This window comes from Squalius cephalus (genome assembly GCF_949319135.1).
Source record: "Squalius cephalus genome assembly, chromosome: 20".
Lineage (NCBI taxonomy): Eukaryota > Metazoa > Chordata > Actinopteri > Cypriniformes > Leuciscidae > Squalius > Squalius cephalus.
In genome coordinates this window covers 15,547,380-15,564,391 of record NC_137141.1, presented here as the reverse complement: position 1 = coordinate 15,564,391, position 17,012 = coordinate 15,547,380, and the positions used below count along the sequence as shown (strand labels likewise).

The 17,012-nt window shown below is 37.2% G+C and overlaps 1 protein-coding gene across 4 annotated transcripts in view; it reads right to left on the bottom strand.

Annotated features, from left to right (window-relative positions):
• The window catches only part of foxn3 (forkhead box N3), a 100,150-nt gene that overhangs the window by 50,838 nt on the left and 32,300 nt on the right, over positions 1-17,012 (bottom strand). For all 4 annotated transcript variants that reach the window (XM_079853401.1, XM_079853404.1, XM_079853403.1 and 1 more), the window contains one exon: positions 14,220-14,776. In XM_079853401.1, the coding sequence (XP_079709527.1) occupies positions 14,220-14,762 (543 nt within the window). In that variant the 5' untranslated portion in view covers positions 14,763-14,776. The remainder of the gene's footprint in view (positions 1-14,219; positions 14,777-17,012) is intronic.

The window sequence follows — 17,012 nt, the reverse complement described above, 5'->3', positions numbered from 1 at the left end:
TGCCATCATCTCACAGTCACTTAAATTTAATCTTTAAATTCATATTCTGACATCTGAAATGGATATTCATTTTCATACTGTACCTTATGATGTTTTGATACCTAAATTCACATATAGCATACAAAATGATCGCTTTTAGTGTTTTATTTTTAATTCATTTACACAAAATAGTAGAATTTAATATTGACCATGTATCAGTCACTAGCCAAACCATGAAAAGTATTTTACCTAATCAACCAAACAGGTTAAAAGAAAAATTACATTGAATGAGGGACCCAAGCCATTTTTTGGGGAGGATTTTAGCATATGCTCTAAACTGGACCAGTAATAAACTACCACCCCGAACAACCCTAGCATTCTGGCCTAGCAGTAAGGATATAACAGGGAGGAAGAAACTGGATTGTGCTAGACAATAATACCTCTATTTCTGAAAAAAAAAAAAAATCATTTCAACAGCACAGTGTGCTGACTTCCTAAAGTAAGAGTGTGTTAATGTTCTCTTGGTAAGGTGATCTATATAAATGCAGACATCGACCGAGCTGAAACATGGATAAATCAAGTTGTCCAAAAGGACATCATTGCTTTGGTCTCCAAATCCCAGCAGTCATCAGCTGCTAATGGCTGCGGCCCCAGAGTCGTCATCTCCTCTGAGGCTCTGCGGATTAAATCACATAAAGGAACCGAGTATCAGTGAGCTCGCTTTGTGATTGGTGGAGACGCGATGACCTCGTTCATATTGGCTGAATTCTGCACACAATGGCATTTTTTAAAGCAGGTCTATATTGTGCAGTTCTGCAGTGAAGCATTAAGGGGCCGATGACTCTACTCACCTTCAGAGGCTCTCAGTGCATTAGGAAGGGCATGAAAGGTCATTCATAATGAGGGCGTTTGGGGAGGGGGAATGAGTCCAACATCAACCCCATCCAACTCTCACTCTTTCCTTTACATTTTTTAAGGGTGTTCAACTCATTCTGATGGCTGAAGTGAGCATGAAGATGCACCGTGGCAGTGTCTCAGAACAACACAACACACCTCCAACATTCAACACGAACGCCTGTTCCAATGAACATACTTTCATCATCCATACAAAACAACATAAAAGATCATTCCAACTCTGAACTCCGACTGGATGTCACAGTCAAAGCCAAGCAATTGTAAAATAGCTGATTTACAACTTTAGTTTAGGGTCCAATTTTCACTTTTAACTAGTTACTTATTCGCACACATATTACTAGGATATTGGCGGTTTATTAGTACTTAAAGGAGATCATTCCAACTCTGAACTCCGACTGGATGTCACAGTCAAAGCCAAGCAATTGTAAAATAGCTGATTTATAACTTTAGTTTAGGGTCCAATTCTCACTTTTAACTAGTTACTTATTCGCACACATATTACTAGGATATTGGCGGTTTATTAGTACTTAAAGGAGAACTTTACATCCTGTTTTCGGTCAAAGTCCATAGTAATCGATTGTCGAGTTCACGCGCATTGGTTTAGTACCTATGATCATGCGCGTGAACTCGACAATCGATTACTATGGACTTCGACCGAAAACAGGATGTAAATACAGGTATGTGCGCTGGCTGAATAAACATCATTTTTATTCATATCTTTCACATCTACTGCAGTCAGATTGACCCGCGTTGACCTGTGCACTTGTAATGACACATCAAGGATGTTAAGAGGCTAAAAGCAGGTTTAAAACTTGCCCCATTGAAGTCAATAGGGTGCAAATTTTAAAAAGAGGATAACACGTTGTAGGCAACACCGATTTTTGTCGTTGTTCTCTGTATTGACAGCACTCCAAATTTACAAAAAAATGAGCTCAATGTTAAAATTGACCGGAGTTCTCCTTTAAGCAAATATTAATGCCTTATTCTGCATGACCATTCTACATGCCTTAGTCCTACCCAATACCTAAACTTAACAATTACCTAAGTAACTGTTAATAAGCAGTAATTATGAGTTTATTGAGGCAAAAGTTGTAGTTAATAGTTAGTTAATACTAGACCCTAAACTAAAGTGTGACCATATACAACAGCGGAATTATGTATCAATGATGCATCAAAGTTGATAAACTGCAAGGCAACCATAAACAGCCAACCATACAACTATTAACTGGCAGAAGAATCAGTTATTTAAATTATGAATATAAAATAAAAAAAATTATAATTATAATTAAATAATACAAAATTACAATATATACACACACAATACAATATTCTAGTCTTTAGAAATTATCAGGATGTTTTTTTTTAAATACAACTATAACTATGGAAGTTTTAATTTAATAATTTTAAGTTACCATAAATTTTCTTATAAATAAAATTATTTTTATAATAATATAATTTAGTCTCTCTATTTATATATAAAGAATATTTATATTTTATGTCTTTTTTTTTTTTTTTTTTTTTGGTGGGGGAATCCTATACTTACAATATTTGTTTCTTTTGTATCCATTTTGTTCTCTTAAAAAGTTACATTTTTGCAAACCCTTTCAGTTTTGGGTTATCAACCCAATTAAAATAAATATCATCATAAGTTTTATAACCATCCTTTAGCGGTGTAGGAGTTTAAGATTGTGTTGCCTTATCTCTCCAGAAAAACAAACAAGAGACTCACAAAAAATGCTAAACTAAGAGACCCCACTGAGGCAACCACGATCAATAACTTAGTTCGACACCAAAATTGGTCCCAATACAGAGGGAAGTTGAGAGAAGAGCAAAGAAAAAACGTGGGTTTGCTAATGACCTGTGTAATCCTAATTAAAAAGTATTCCTTTGCAGAGCCTGAAGCCGTCCAGAGTACAGCAGACACAAAAGTAAAAGCTGATGACATGATAAACTGAGACAAGTTCTGTTCCCACAGCGCAGTCCGTTCCAGAATAGTACCCAGGACAGAGTGTATGTGAGTGTAGGAGTATGCGTGTGTGTGCATTCATGCCATCTCATGAGTGTGTGTGCCGTGCACGAAGGGTGGCCAGATCAAGCCACGCTGAGATGTAGTCCCACAAAAATCGCCCACTCTCGAGCAAACCGTGCCTCTTGGCGTGCTCGCACCATGTTTATTCTGATACGGTCACCGCACGCTCAGATCATACGCAAGCAATATGGTGTCCCCCACGAGTGCAGCATACGGACACGAGGCGTGAGGACACCAAGCTTTGGAATCAAATCAGTGAGTCACTCAACCTTGTGCAGCAAGTGAACAGATTCACATATGCAATCACATTTTAAACAAAGTGGCCTTTTATGCGACTCAATCTTTTGCCTGCTAACTACATCGAAATGTTCCCATTACAGAAACTGCATAATGTACATCTGTATCAGTGAGACAGTAAAATAGACGTTAAAATAGATGTTTTAGGGGTGTAACGATACCCTCATGTCACAATTCGATACATATCACGATACTGAAGTCACGATACGATATTATTGCTAATACGATATTATTATAATATTCCAAGACATATGATAAAAGGTTAACAAAATGTTTTACTGTTGATTAAAAATTCTACATTTGGTATAATATTGGGGGTGTAAATGAATAGGCTTGGACTTGGTGCTGATAACCCAATGCACAGGCCAATAGAGACACCAGAATAAAAATATTCATGATTCTACAGCTGAAAATACAGAATTATTTCAGACGAATACGCTTGCACTCTGTCACTGACTAGATTTGTTTATAATAATGTAGGCCACTTTTTACTGCTAACAAGACATTTGGCATTATCAGGAACCACAAATATTCCCCCATTGCATTATTATACATTATATTCAACATTATATATAGTAGTTTAATGACATATATATACATATATATACATATAAATATATATATATATATATATATATACATATACATATACATATACATATATACATATATATATATACATATATATATATATATATATATATATATATATATATATATATATATACATACATATATATATATATATACATATATATACATATATATATATATATACATATATATATATATATATATATATATATATATATATATATATATATATATATATATACAGTACTGTATATGCACCAAAAAGTTGAGCTATGCACCAAAAAGTTTTATCAAATGCCCAAACCTTTAAGTAAGAGCAATAGACATGAAGAAAAAAGCAGTGCACCCCTGCTGTGCATGGTTTGTTTATTTGAAAAAAAGCAATTGTGGAGGGAGACAAATAGACAGACAGATATCATGAGGACTGCTGAGGTTCCCTTGCATATCTGGCACCTGAAGCTCCGCCTAAAGGCACAGACAATTGACAAAAGAAGCTGATTTCCATAACCAGATGGTAAAGATTTCTAACACACAGATTAGCTAATTTAACAACACTTCTCAACCTGACAGACTTGTATTCAACACACAAATTCAGACGCACTGTTCTGTCGGTGAAAAGACCTAATGACGAAGCACTCATGGGGCTATATCGGTGACAGACTAACAGACAAGTCATGCAATCTCTAAAATTGCTCAATTGTACAGCTGAAATGACAGCATTAGCTGCAATTATCCTTTCATCTGTTCCACATTAGTCTTGTTAAAAGCGGCAGTCCCAACACGATCCATGCAGTAGCACAATTGTGCTAGGTTGTGCTTTTAAGGAATAGATGCCCAGCAAATTACATTTCTGCAATTATTTACAGTCGTATTTGACCTTCATTCTGTCGTGAGACACAAAAGGACAAATTTGTAATAATTGTACAGTTTTTTTTCCATGCATGTTCACTACTATTTAAAAGTTTGGGGTCATTATGATTTTTTATGTTTCTGAAAGATGTCTCTTATGCTTAGGCTGCATTTATTTAATAGAAAAATGCAGTAAAACAGTAATATTGTGAAATATTATTACAATTTAAGATAATTGTTTTCTATTATTCCTGTGATGTCATGATCCTTCAGAAATCAGTATTACAGTATGCTGATTTGCTGCTCAATAAGCATTTATCATCAATGTTGAAAACAGTTGCTTAATATTTTTGTGGAAACCATGACTTTTTCTTCAGGATTCTAAATAACATTATCAATGTCCTTACTAATTTTCGATCAATTTAATGCATCCTTACTGATCATCATTCACTGAAAGTTTGCCATGCTCTAGCTGTTCTTAGCACATTCATGATGGTTCATGAAGTAGCAATGTCCGATTCATTAACAAATCATTTTTTTATAGGTTTTTCCAATTATTTTTTATTCAGTTTACATACTTTTGCAGATTTTTTAACTTGAAAGCATAGTGATCAGTACAATTCTCCAAAATATCTCATTTTTTTGTTTTCCACAGTCATATAGCTTGGAACAAGATAAGGGAGAGTAAACAAATAAGGGATTTTTCATGTTTTGGGTTCTTTAATCATGCTTTCCTTTTGTAAGATGCAAGGTGCTAATAATGGTTGCTTACAACTATAAGAGAAAATATAAAACACTATAAAAATCACAGAGTGAATGTTTTATTGCAAATTTAAATAAGTGGACAGTGAGGCATGAGTCAAGTAAAGACAGAGCATGGAATGCTCTTTCATTTCTCTATCCTCACAACCTACATATCCATAAAGTTCCCCAAAGTTTCCCTTCTTATCATCAAAACTAGTCATATCTGTGCTGCCATATCGTTGGATAAACCCATGCTTGGACGTCACCAAGCAACAAATCAGATTTTAGAGTTAAATCTCTTCTTGCTCTAATTAAGAGGAAGTAAAAGATTGAGATTCCGGAAGGTGCTGACACCTTGAGAGTCAGCGCTCGGCTCCGCGTCTGCTATTGATCGGCAGATACTGTGGTGTCAGCATTAGGATCCCTGGGGAGCGGTCGCATAACCCTTGGTAACACGGCACAGCCTACGAAAGTTGGGCGGGCTGGTGACGTCAAAGGGAGGTTCGCGTGCAAATCTCCCGCAGCTTCCCTCGCAACCAACATCTGTCCACAGGGAATACAACAGCTGGCCAGGGAACAAGTCAGTGAGCAGGCCGGCTTTATCTTACATCAACCTGGTTTTCAGAGCGAGGGATAAATCGTGTCACACGGATCAGCGTTATCAGCGTGACCCTTCATATAGATGGGGATTTGAGAGCGAGGATCAGAGAATGAGATATATTTCTGACACACTGATCTTTAAATAATTAAACTTCTAAACTCAATCAAACAGCCAGAAGATCACTATTACAGTGCTGACAGTACAGAAAACGCTAAACGCAACTGGAAATGCCAATGGCGTGCTCTTCCATCCTGTGTTTCTTCATAAACGACTCCGCTGTTACCTGTTCAACTGCAAATCTTGTGTAACCTCGTCCTGTTGCTATGGAGATGACATCAACAATGGAAAAGACACATTAATCATCAAAGCTCTGTCTATGTATAAACACCGATGCATGTGCCTGTATGTAGTCTTTGTAAGGGACACAAGAGCTTTGGAGATCCACCCATATAACCACCACTCAGGTGCCAAGTTCAGATCCTGTGTTCATAACAGTGCCATGGAAACAAATGACAGGGTGTCATTTCTAGAGCACTCACTCTTCACCAGTCACTACGCATTATAGCAACATGCACTCATGAAGCAAAGAGTTTGCACCACTTTAGCGCACAGGATTTCAGCGCAAAACCCTGGATTATTTAACTTACCCAGTTATACCAAGGTTATAATGTGCCTTAAATGCAACATGCTTTTGGATAAAAGCATCTACCAAATGCATTAAATATGAATATAAGCATTTATCCAAAGGCAGATTTATCTAAAGTTTATCAGTATGTGTATTCCCAAGGAAATGAACCCATGACCTTGGTGTTGCTACCAGTTATGGTAGACTGGTAAATAACATAAATAACATAAATATCATAAATTATTCTTTACTGATTAAACACAGCTTGCTTTAATGCAAATGAGGGTTATTACTGATGTGCTGGATTCATAAATGCTAACAGTGCATTTCCTGCAAAATCTCTCAGGGTGGGCAAATGTTTGGATGATTGATAAGGATAAGGTCCACCCATGCAATGGATAAATTAACAGCTTAAGCATGTAAAGGCAACTTCACTAGGCCTACTTTAATATTAATGAAAAATAAAGTGACTCTTACAAATAAATAAATCTTTATAAATAAATCTCCTTGTTTGTTTCTATATGAGTGTTAACAATTCAGCAGCAAGTCAAAATCAATTCAAACAAAGCCCAGCCAACATGCGAATTTCCAAAAACGTTTACTCCAATTTCAATTTAATAAGAAACAACTGAAATCACATAACTCACTATTTACGCTACTTGCTCTGGCCAGCGTAGCGCAAATCGCTCTGAATCTGAAGGGCTACATTTTATTTCTCCATTTAATAAACGAACTATTCCGTCAGATAAATATTTGTTGTGAAAGAAATAGTTACATTTTCAAGCATTTTATCCAAAATTTAAGCACTTTTCAAACCTTAAACACATCAAAATTCAAGCACTTTCAAGGATTTCAAGCACCCATACTGACCCTGAACATTACTCACTAGTTACACTACTCACTATTATTACACTGCTTACATCACATTACTCGCTTAATACTCTGCTTACTTATACTGAAATTTTGCTCTTCTCTCTTTCAAAGTAGCAAAGTGATCAATTACTCTCTCATTGAAAGCAGGCATGTTCCTGACTAGTTCCCTCTCCATGGAAAGCACAGCCAGTGCATTCAGACGATAGAATTAACTGCGTTCGCCATGACGTTGTTCAAGTTCAACTGGCCCCAACTCGCGAGATGTCCTAACAGTCTCTCTCGCTCTCGCTCTCGCTCTCTTTTTTATTTTTTATTTTTTTAATCACATTTGATAAAGATATTAAAGTAGTGTTTCATTTTTTCTTGTTGTTCAAATTCAAAATTGTTTTCAAATATTATTTGTCACTTAATCTTAAAGATTTTTAATCGTGTATGTTTGTTCCCACCAATCGCTGCACAAGTTAAAGGGATACTTCAGGATTTAGCATTAAGCTTTGTATTAGTAGAAAACCTGTAGTATTTTCGAATTACCGTGCTTTCCACCCTCATATCCCCCTGAGACAAGAGATTTATATATTTTTTGTCTGGAAAAAATCCTCCGATGACGCAAAAATCGTCATTTTGCGTCATCGGAGGATTTTCTGGCCAGAGGCTAAAGACTACAGCCAGTAGATGGCGTTGTTCCGCATGTTTTCAGCCCGCCCATAGAGGGTGGGATCTCACTCACAGAATGTACACAGTGTCAGCCGTCTTTCTTTGGAAGCTAAGCTTGCAGGCTCTTGTTCTGTGGAGAAAGCTGAATAGTAGGAGAAAGCTGAGTAAGTAGGGAAAACCATCCTCCTTTTCCCGGACTTGTCCGGCGGGCGAGATCGTTCAAAATGTCCGGGATTCAGCTTTTGCGTTCTGCGGTCGCCATTCATTGTTTACATGCAGCTCACCTTTTGTTTCAATCTAACTGAATTCATTCCGATTGGTGAATCTGAATGTAGTGTTTACATGAACGCTAAACAAGTGATCGGTTGATGTGCGTTTTACCATTGCTAAGAAAATTCCCGCTCCTCCGTGAGAGATGCGAGACCCGGCGCGTCTCAGTAATGACGCCACCGGCCTCGCGCCGTTCTCCCACGGCCGTCAGCCTCGTCCTGCTCGCCACAGTAAACATGATGAATGGCGACTGTAGAACGCAAAAGCCGAATCCCGGACATTTTGGGCGATCTCTAAATCCCTGGCAAACTCATCACGTAGGCTAGTCTTGTTGTTTGTTTTCAACTGCGCTCCCTTACCGGTAGGCGTGGCCTCCTAAGGCAGCGAAGCAAGTGCATTCTGGGAGTTGTTGTCTTTCATCCACATAAGCCAAAAATACATTTTCTGGCTTTTCTCAGTCTAGAAAGCTCCAAATTCAAAAATTTCTTCACATTTCTTCAACTTAAATTACCTATTTTAAATACACATTCATCTTCCCAGAGGTGAAGTATCCCTTTAAGGATACGTATGATGACGTAAGCACGTTAGTGCGAGCCCTCCCGGAACCCATAGAGAATGCATTGCAAAAAAAACATCTTTGAATGTAAGTCTATGGGGACACTCTGGCCGATTCTCAGCCAGAGTGAAATCGCCCAAAAAGAGGCGGTACTCCACAGAACGTGACATGACGCTGATTGGACTATATCCAGAGGCAGAACATACAGTGACGGCTAGCGTAACTCTGTGGTTGAATGAGACTGTGAATGTGATGGAAAAAGTCCCTTTCACACTTTGGTGGTGCGTGGCCCAATCGCCCTAATGAAGAAACTGCCCCTGAATGCTAACACTACTTGCTTGACACAATTTAAGATGTGCTACTACCTGCTAGAATGCTGGCGGTAAAGAGATGCATTTAAAAAGGTTTTGTTTGTGCACATTTTTAGTGATTACTGAAGCAGCAATTTTAAGACCCCTGTGTGAAAATTATACCTTTCGTATAATTTTAGCCATTGTCTAGGCACATTTACGTGAATAAGGTGCAACTGCCCCATGCAACACTAATTGTGTTGCCACATTTGCCCAGTTACTTGATTTGCATAATTCCTTTGTGAATCTGGTGCTAAAACAGTGCAGACAGCATGTGCAAATGATGCTAGCAGCGGGTGCAGCTCATTCTCAACACGTAAAAAGCAAAAACAACATTTTCATGAGGTCTGGATCTTTTAATTTGATTCTCCTCTTGGCCGGAATTAATTATTCCTCTGTAAACCCCTGGGGATTGAGCATCTATCAAATGTTTGTTTATTCAGACTCTTATTTTGCTGGTTTAATTTGCCCCTTACTGTCTCATTATGTCGAGTGATGCATGATTGCATAGCAAATCCACAATGAATCTGAAATTAAAACAGACTTAAAATAGTCATCTCATTCATTAAGTAGGCCAATGAGGCTAGAGAAATTAAGTCAAATACCAAGCGAACAGGCATACAGCTAATCATGACTTTGTGACCTAACAGAAACTTTTTTTTTTAAGCACAACACAAACAACTCTGGAAAACTTAGTTGAAAGCTTAGGTAGAAGCTCTGATGTTCTATAGCAGGGGTCTTAAATGTTTTTCAGGGCAAGGACCCCTTAGGCGATAGAGATATAGAGCAGGGACCCCCGACACAAAATATGTCAAACAGAGCTACATATAATAGCCTTCGTTATTAATAGAAACCAACCATATTTTGGTTTAAAACGATGCTCATTACTGTTGTGTCTGTAGGCCTGCCTGTATATTACTTTTCATTGTTAAAATTGAGATTTATGCATCAGCACAATTAAAAATCACAATTCATTAGTTGTTCACGGTTGTACATTATTTTAATGGATTTGCAGAGTCATACATTTGAACTTTACACTAGTCAGATGGACAATTAAACATTTACTTAAAATTTAGCTTCAGGTTTATAAAAAAATTCAAATTTTAATTTTACTGTCAGACGGATAATTAAAGTTACTTGAGCTTTAACTTAAAGTTTATTAAAACTTCACATTCTAATTTTCCTGTGTGAAATTCATATAATTCAAATTCATACAATAATCAAATCACTGAGCATCTGAAATTAGTGAGGGTTCTCCAGTAAAGTGCAGATGTTATGTGTAAGCAACATAATATCAAGAATAGCAATGTACAGTGACAGTGAGACATTACTTTTACAAATAATTGGAATGAAATTTTACAAATATATATATTGATATGAATATTTAATAATTAATCTATCAGCCTGCCTTTCTATTTTGACATGCCATATTTTTGTCCCATGCAAGTTATCACTGTGTCAATTGCAATTTCGAGAGTAAATCCCGCATTTAAATGTAGATGTCACTTCCGAAATTTTGAGCGTGTAATTGGTCATCTGTCCTCTTAGCAGCATGAAAAAACAAAATTTAATTCAATGGATTATATAGGCTATAGCCTCGAAAGCATGTAAAAAAAAAAAAAAAGTTCCCTTTACAGTCACTAAAAAGCTGTTACTCTCAGTTCGCAATCTCACAGTTCCATTAAAATCTGTCAATAATAATTAAAGTGCTCAGACAGTCTCCTTGCTGTTTTTCCCCAACACATTCATAATCATTACTTCTGTCGGTGAGCTGTGGCAAGCGGTCTTGAGCGCTGAGTAGGCTATGTAGGCAATTAAAGACTCATTATTATGATTTACTAAATGATTTATTAATAAACGTGTGATAGTCGACTAAACACCTAAAATTAACGACTACTAGTCGACCAGAAAAATCTTTAGTCGAGGGCAGCCCTACTTACATCATGTCTTTGTTTGTTATTGAGAGGATTAGTGAGCATGCAGATCTCAACATCGAACAAAAACTCGGGCATTTTGAGCGGTGAGTGGACTAAACTAAACACCTCTGATTGGCCATTGCATTCAAGAGATCAACAAACATGACTGTGATTGGCTACATTTCTCACCGCTGCAAAAACACGTTGTAAATAGAAACATTTGAAGTTTTCCAGAGCGCATAAAAAAACGCACTAGAGCGTTTGCCAAATCTGTTGAGCCAGTATGCTATTATTACAGTAATGACTGAGGAAGGTCTTGCTTTTGTTTCATGGTACTTCTATTTAAACTTGACTTTGTGGTGTTTTTTTTACCCATGTTTTAATATTTTTACAATTATAAAAAAATATTAATTATTTTTATTGTTGCCATTTTATTCAGTTTTAATATCTGAATGTTAGTGAGAAGAAAAAAACAAAACGTTTAGATATCAATCTGCATTTATGATGGACACCGGTTATGCTCATCTTTGGTAGCTCCTTTGAAGGTATCTTGAGTAACTGCTATATATTTAACAAAGTATCATAGAGTCTTGGGGCTTTTGACTGGGTACAGCGCCCTGGTAACGTGGCCTAATGGTTAGAGAGTCCAACTGGTAACCTGAGAGCTGTTGGTTCGATTCTCAATTTTGGTTGGAAATGACTGAAGTGCCCTTGAGCAAGGCACCGCAGTAAAAACGGCTGCCCACTGTTCAGAGTGTGTGTGTCTGTGTGTCACTACTCCTAATGTCTGAGCACTAACTTGGATAGGTTAAATGCAGAGGACAAATTACAAGTACAAGTTTGGGTTACCATACTTGGCCTTCACATGTCACTTTCACTTTCACCCCTAGCATTATGGCAACAACTTTTCACATGCAATCACCATCCAGCAACCACCTAGATCACACTAGAAAACAACACCCTAGTAACCGTGCACAACACCCTATCATCATAAGTTTTGCACATGCAACCACCTAGATCACCTTAGAAACCACCTTGCAACTCCCTAGTAACAATGCACAATACCCTAACATAATGGCGGCAAGTTTTGCACATGCAAGTACCATCCAGCAACCACCTAGATCACACTACAAACACCTAGAAACACCCTAGTAACTATGAACAACACTGTAGCATCATGGCTGCAAGTTTGCACATAAAAATGCCATCCAGCAACCACCTAGATCACCTTATCAACCATCCAGCAACACCCTGCACAACACCTTAGCATCATGGCAAAATGTTTTGCACAACCACAAACATTGAGTAACCACCAAGATCATCCTAGAAATGCCCAAGTGCCTGCCCACAAAAGGCAAGAATCACTTCTTTGTACAGAAAATGTAAAAAAAAAAAAAAAAAAAAAAAAAAAAAAACTGTTTTTGTTTGCATGAACTTCCTAAGTATATAATAAAGAAGTTTCAACTTCCATGAAATATTTTTTTGAGCAATAAAGAACGGAAAAAATACCTTTTTAATTCCAAAAAGCCCAGAGCTCAAACTGACACAGTTCAGCTGAATAAAGAAAAAACAACTCAACTCTGTAAATCTCAGCAAGGAAATACAATTTTGGATTTAAATAAAATTAGACGAGCACATTAAAAATAAGCATTAAAATGATATCTCAAGACGGGTGCAGAGCATGGATATTGTCATCACAGCAGATGAAAAACACCCCAATCCAAGATTTTAAATTGAATTTAAATTCAATATTAAGTCACCATAATAACAAACAAAGAACGTGCACCGAGTCTCTCAAAACTCAAATATTTTGACCATGGCAAACAAGGGAAAAAAAAACATTCATTCTTTATGGACACCCTGCAACCAAAAAAGTGTTCTTATTGTTGTGGCAGGAGTGAAGGGGTTAATTGAGCGACACGAAGGGGTAGCGGCAGCCCACTACACTGCCATCGTTGGATTAGCCATTCCCAGCCAGAACACTTTCTCACACACATACACACACAAACAAATCAGTTTCTCTGTTGCTACAGCAACAGCTTACTTTCCATGTCAACTGCAAAGCTGTTTCTATGGAGACACATATACAGAAAAAATTCTTTGCTCCACAGCCAGGGACCAGATGGCAGTGAACTGTAAGAGTCACATGGAATGGCTTTACTGTTCTGACTAACTTGTAGACACATGCACACCATAAACACACACACACACACACACCATGCTCCCAATATGATACACACGCACAGGAATGCATTTATCAGCCTTTGACAAGAATCAATCAATACTCAATAAGCATCTAATGAGTCCCAATTCATAAGCTTCATCCTTTTACCAAACAATATAAAATGTTCTCTTACAGGAATCAATTCAATCAACATTTACCCATATTAAAACCGAGATAAGTCTCACCCCTAAATATTGACATGTTCATCACACTCCTGCAGTGTAGATTTCCAAAGCCACTCGTTTAAAAACCAACTCTTTTGAAAAAGTACTTAGCTAGAATACAAGTTAAAAGCTTTTTAAGCTTTTAACTTTTATATATATATATATATATATATATATATATATAATTAACAATAAGGTTCAATTCATTAACATTAGCTAAAGCATTAGCCTAGATATTTTAAATGATTAATTAAAGCTTACTGTCACAAAAGGATTTTAAGTAGGGTGACAGCATCAAAGTTAACGTATAACTTTACAAGTAAGGTTACAACTAAGTATAACTAAGTATAACGTATAACTTACAACTAAGAAACCCTATTTACATATACATATATATTAAAAATATATTCTATTAAAGTTTTTAAAAATCTGATTGATTGGTAAATCATCTTATGGTTCATTGATGAACCGCTCAAACGAATTCACTGCAAATGAACTGTAATTCCCAGCGGCACTTGACAAAAAAACTGTAGGTAGGTGCAATTAAAGATTGATGCAGAACGATTTTGGCATCCTTACCTGACTCCTGTCCTTGTCCACCTTCTTAAAGCACTTATTGAGGGACAGATTGTGCCTGACTGAGTTCTTCCACCCCGTGGGGGCGTTGGCAAAGTAAGGGAAGTGTTCCAGGATCCAGTTGTATATGTCTTTAACTGGCAGTCTCTTAGAAGGGGCATCTTCTATTGCCATGAAGATGAGGCAGCTGAACGAATAAGGAGGTTTGCAGTTGGGGTTCTGCTTGGCGTCGTAAGGGAGATCCGAGTGGGCCGGGGAGGGTGGGGTGTCATCGTCCAGGTCCTGGACAGGGCTGACGCTTCTCAACACGGGGTCACCGAAGCTGTTGAGCAGGTTCTTGCTCTCATGGAGCCAGTTGAGGTTGGTGAGTTCCTCGTCCTCCACGCTGCCCTTCTCCAGTTTGATGATGGGAAGAGCCAGGTCCATTTCCTCGGCCTCCTGTAGGGCGCGCGTTATGGAGCTCGCCTGATAGAACTGGCTCAGGCCGCTCGCGACGCTGACCCCGGAACTTTCCAGCTTCTTACTGGGAGGCATAACCGGACCCATTTAGACCAAGGCTCCTACGAAATACACCAAGGAGAACAAGATCACAATCAAAGAACGTCAAAGGTGAAAATAAAACACATTAAGAGCACCATTTGGAACAGAGTCAGTGACTACAAAGCAGGCTTAAGACATACTTTGCAAAGGCACAATCCAAATCCAATACAAAGCTATTGTAGAAGTTTACAGACTGACTGTCTTGCAAGTTGATTTAGATCACTTAATGTTCAGATCACAGCCTTTACCTCCAAGGGACAAAGCATTCTCTGAGAGCACTAAAAGAACAAGGCAATGAGAATCAGTCTGACAACAGCAAGAATGCACGGCACGTCAGTCAGCTCTCAGAGAAGATGGAACAGCTACAGAGCAACTGAAGAAGCCTTGCTATAGTGTGAACTATTTCAAGTAAATGGAATATAATACTCAAGGTCATCTACAACTGATCTGCTCTGTCTGTTTTATGTTCTCTCAGTTGCTCTTTTTATAATTGTACACAGATAAAAAATAAAGATATCAATACATATATAATGTGACAAATGTTACACAATGATTAAATGTGACAGTAAAGGCATGCAGCTATAATGTTACACAAGTTTTTGATCTCAAATTAATGTCTGTCTTTTGAACTTTCAATTTATTAAAGAATGAATAATGGTTTCCACATCAATAATGAGCAGAACAACCATTTTCAACATTGAAGATAATAAGGAGCATCAAATCATCATTTTAGAATGATTTCTGAAGGATCATGTGACACTGAAGACTGGAGTAATGATGCTGAAAATTCTGCTTTACCATCACAGGAATAAATTACATTTTAAAATATATTACAATAGAAATTTTTTAGAGGGATAGAAAGTAAAGGGTTACATTAGTGTGGATTAGAACCCATAAACATTACCACTGCACCATACTTTAAATCATACTTTATATTAAATTGCTGATCCATGCCTTTATCCACTGACCTACAAAATCCCAGGATTGACAGAGGCAATTAGGAATGAAGGAAACTGTCTAAAGTTCATTTGTATTAATAGAACACAAAAAACTAATTCATAAACCATATGACCATAAATCATAAACTGAAAATTAATGATAATGATTTCAGTTTTAAATGAGCTAATACAGATCAACATATAGGCTACTGGCCAAAACATTGAAAGAATCAAAAATCATATATATATATATATATATATTATATGAGCTAATGCTGCTTCATGTGCTATGGGAAAGTTTTGATTACGAGCTCATCGCATTCAAATTTCGACTTGAGAGGGTGTTCATGTCCAATTTTTAACTAGGAAACTGGTATTTGAGATTATTCAGTAAATCTTGCCATTTTATATGTCACCATAACCAGTTCGTTTGTGACTTTTCCACATTTTAAAACAAAATGACAGCTATAGTACTACTAACCTAAAAATATCTCACTAACTATGTCAGGGGTGTACAATCAATCCTATTCCTGGATATCCACCTATCAGCAGAGTTCGGTTCCAACCCTGATCAAACACACCTGTCTGTAATTATCAGGTACTCCTGAAGATCTACTACTTTGCTACTTGCACAATTACTTCCGCGTTCTAGTTAGTACATATCGGGAGTTTCCGGTTAGAGCGTTCAGCACACCTACATACATGAGAATGCAGATTATCACTATGTTTAATGGCTGCCAATTGATAATGATCTCTGTATTAATTATCTTGAGCCTGCTGAAATGTTCCTATAAATATATTTTCTTTCCAACTGTGCATTCTGAATAATAAATAGGCTAAATATATTTATCCACTAACCTGCAGCAGTCCTATGCTCGTCTTCTCATTAACCTTTTTTTTCCTCTTTCTGACATTTTATACCTGTTGGGTTTACATTTTTAAATGAAATTGACTATTAAAAGGATTCCTTGTGTGCGCTGGTGTTTATTCCAGTCTTTTAAAATAGTTGAATGAATGAATGATCGCGACGTGCCTGTAACGATGTTAAATAGGCTAGGCTAGGCTATTTAATCAATAACGCACACAGCGTAGAGGAGAATGACAGTCAACCACTTTGAATATTATAGCATTTTGGGCATAAACATGTACATACTGAAAAGATTGACATTGAAAAATGACACAGAATGATTCAAATATTTAATCTAAGAGAGATGTACTATTTCCAAACGGAAGTGGGTCAAAAAGCTCAGTGCAAGTGGCGTTGTGTTTGATCAAGGTTGGAGGCTGGACTTTGCAGGGAGGTAGATCTCTGGGAACG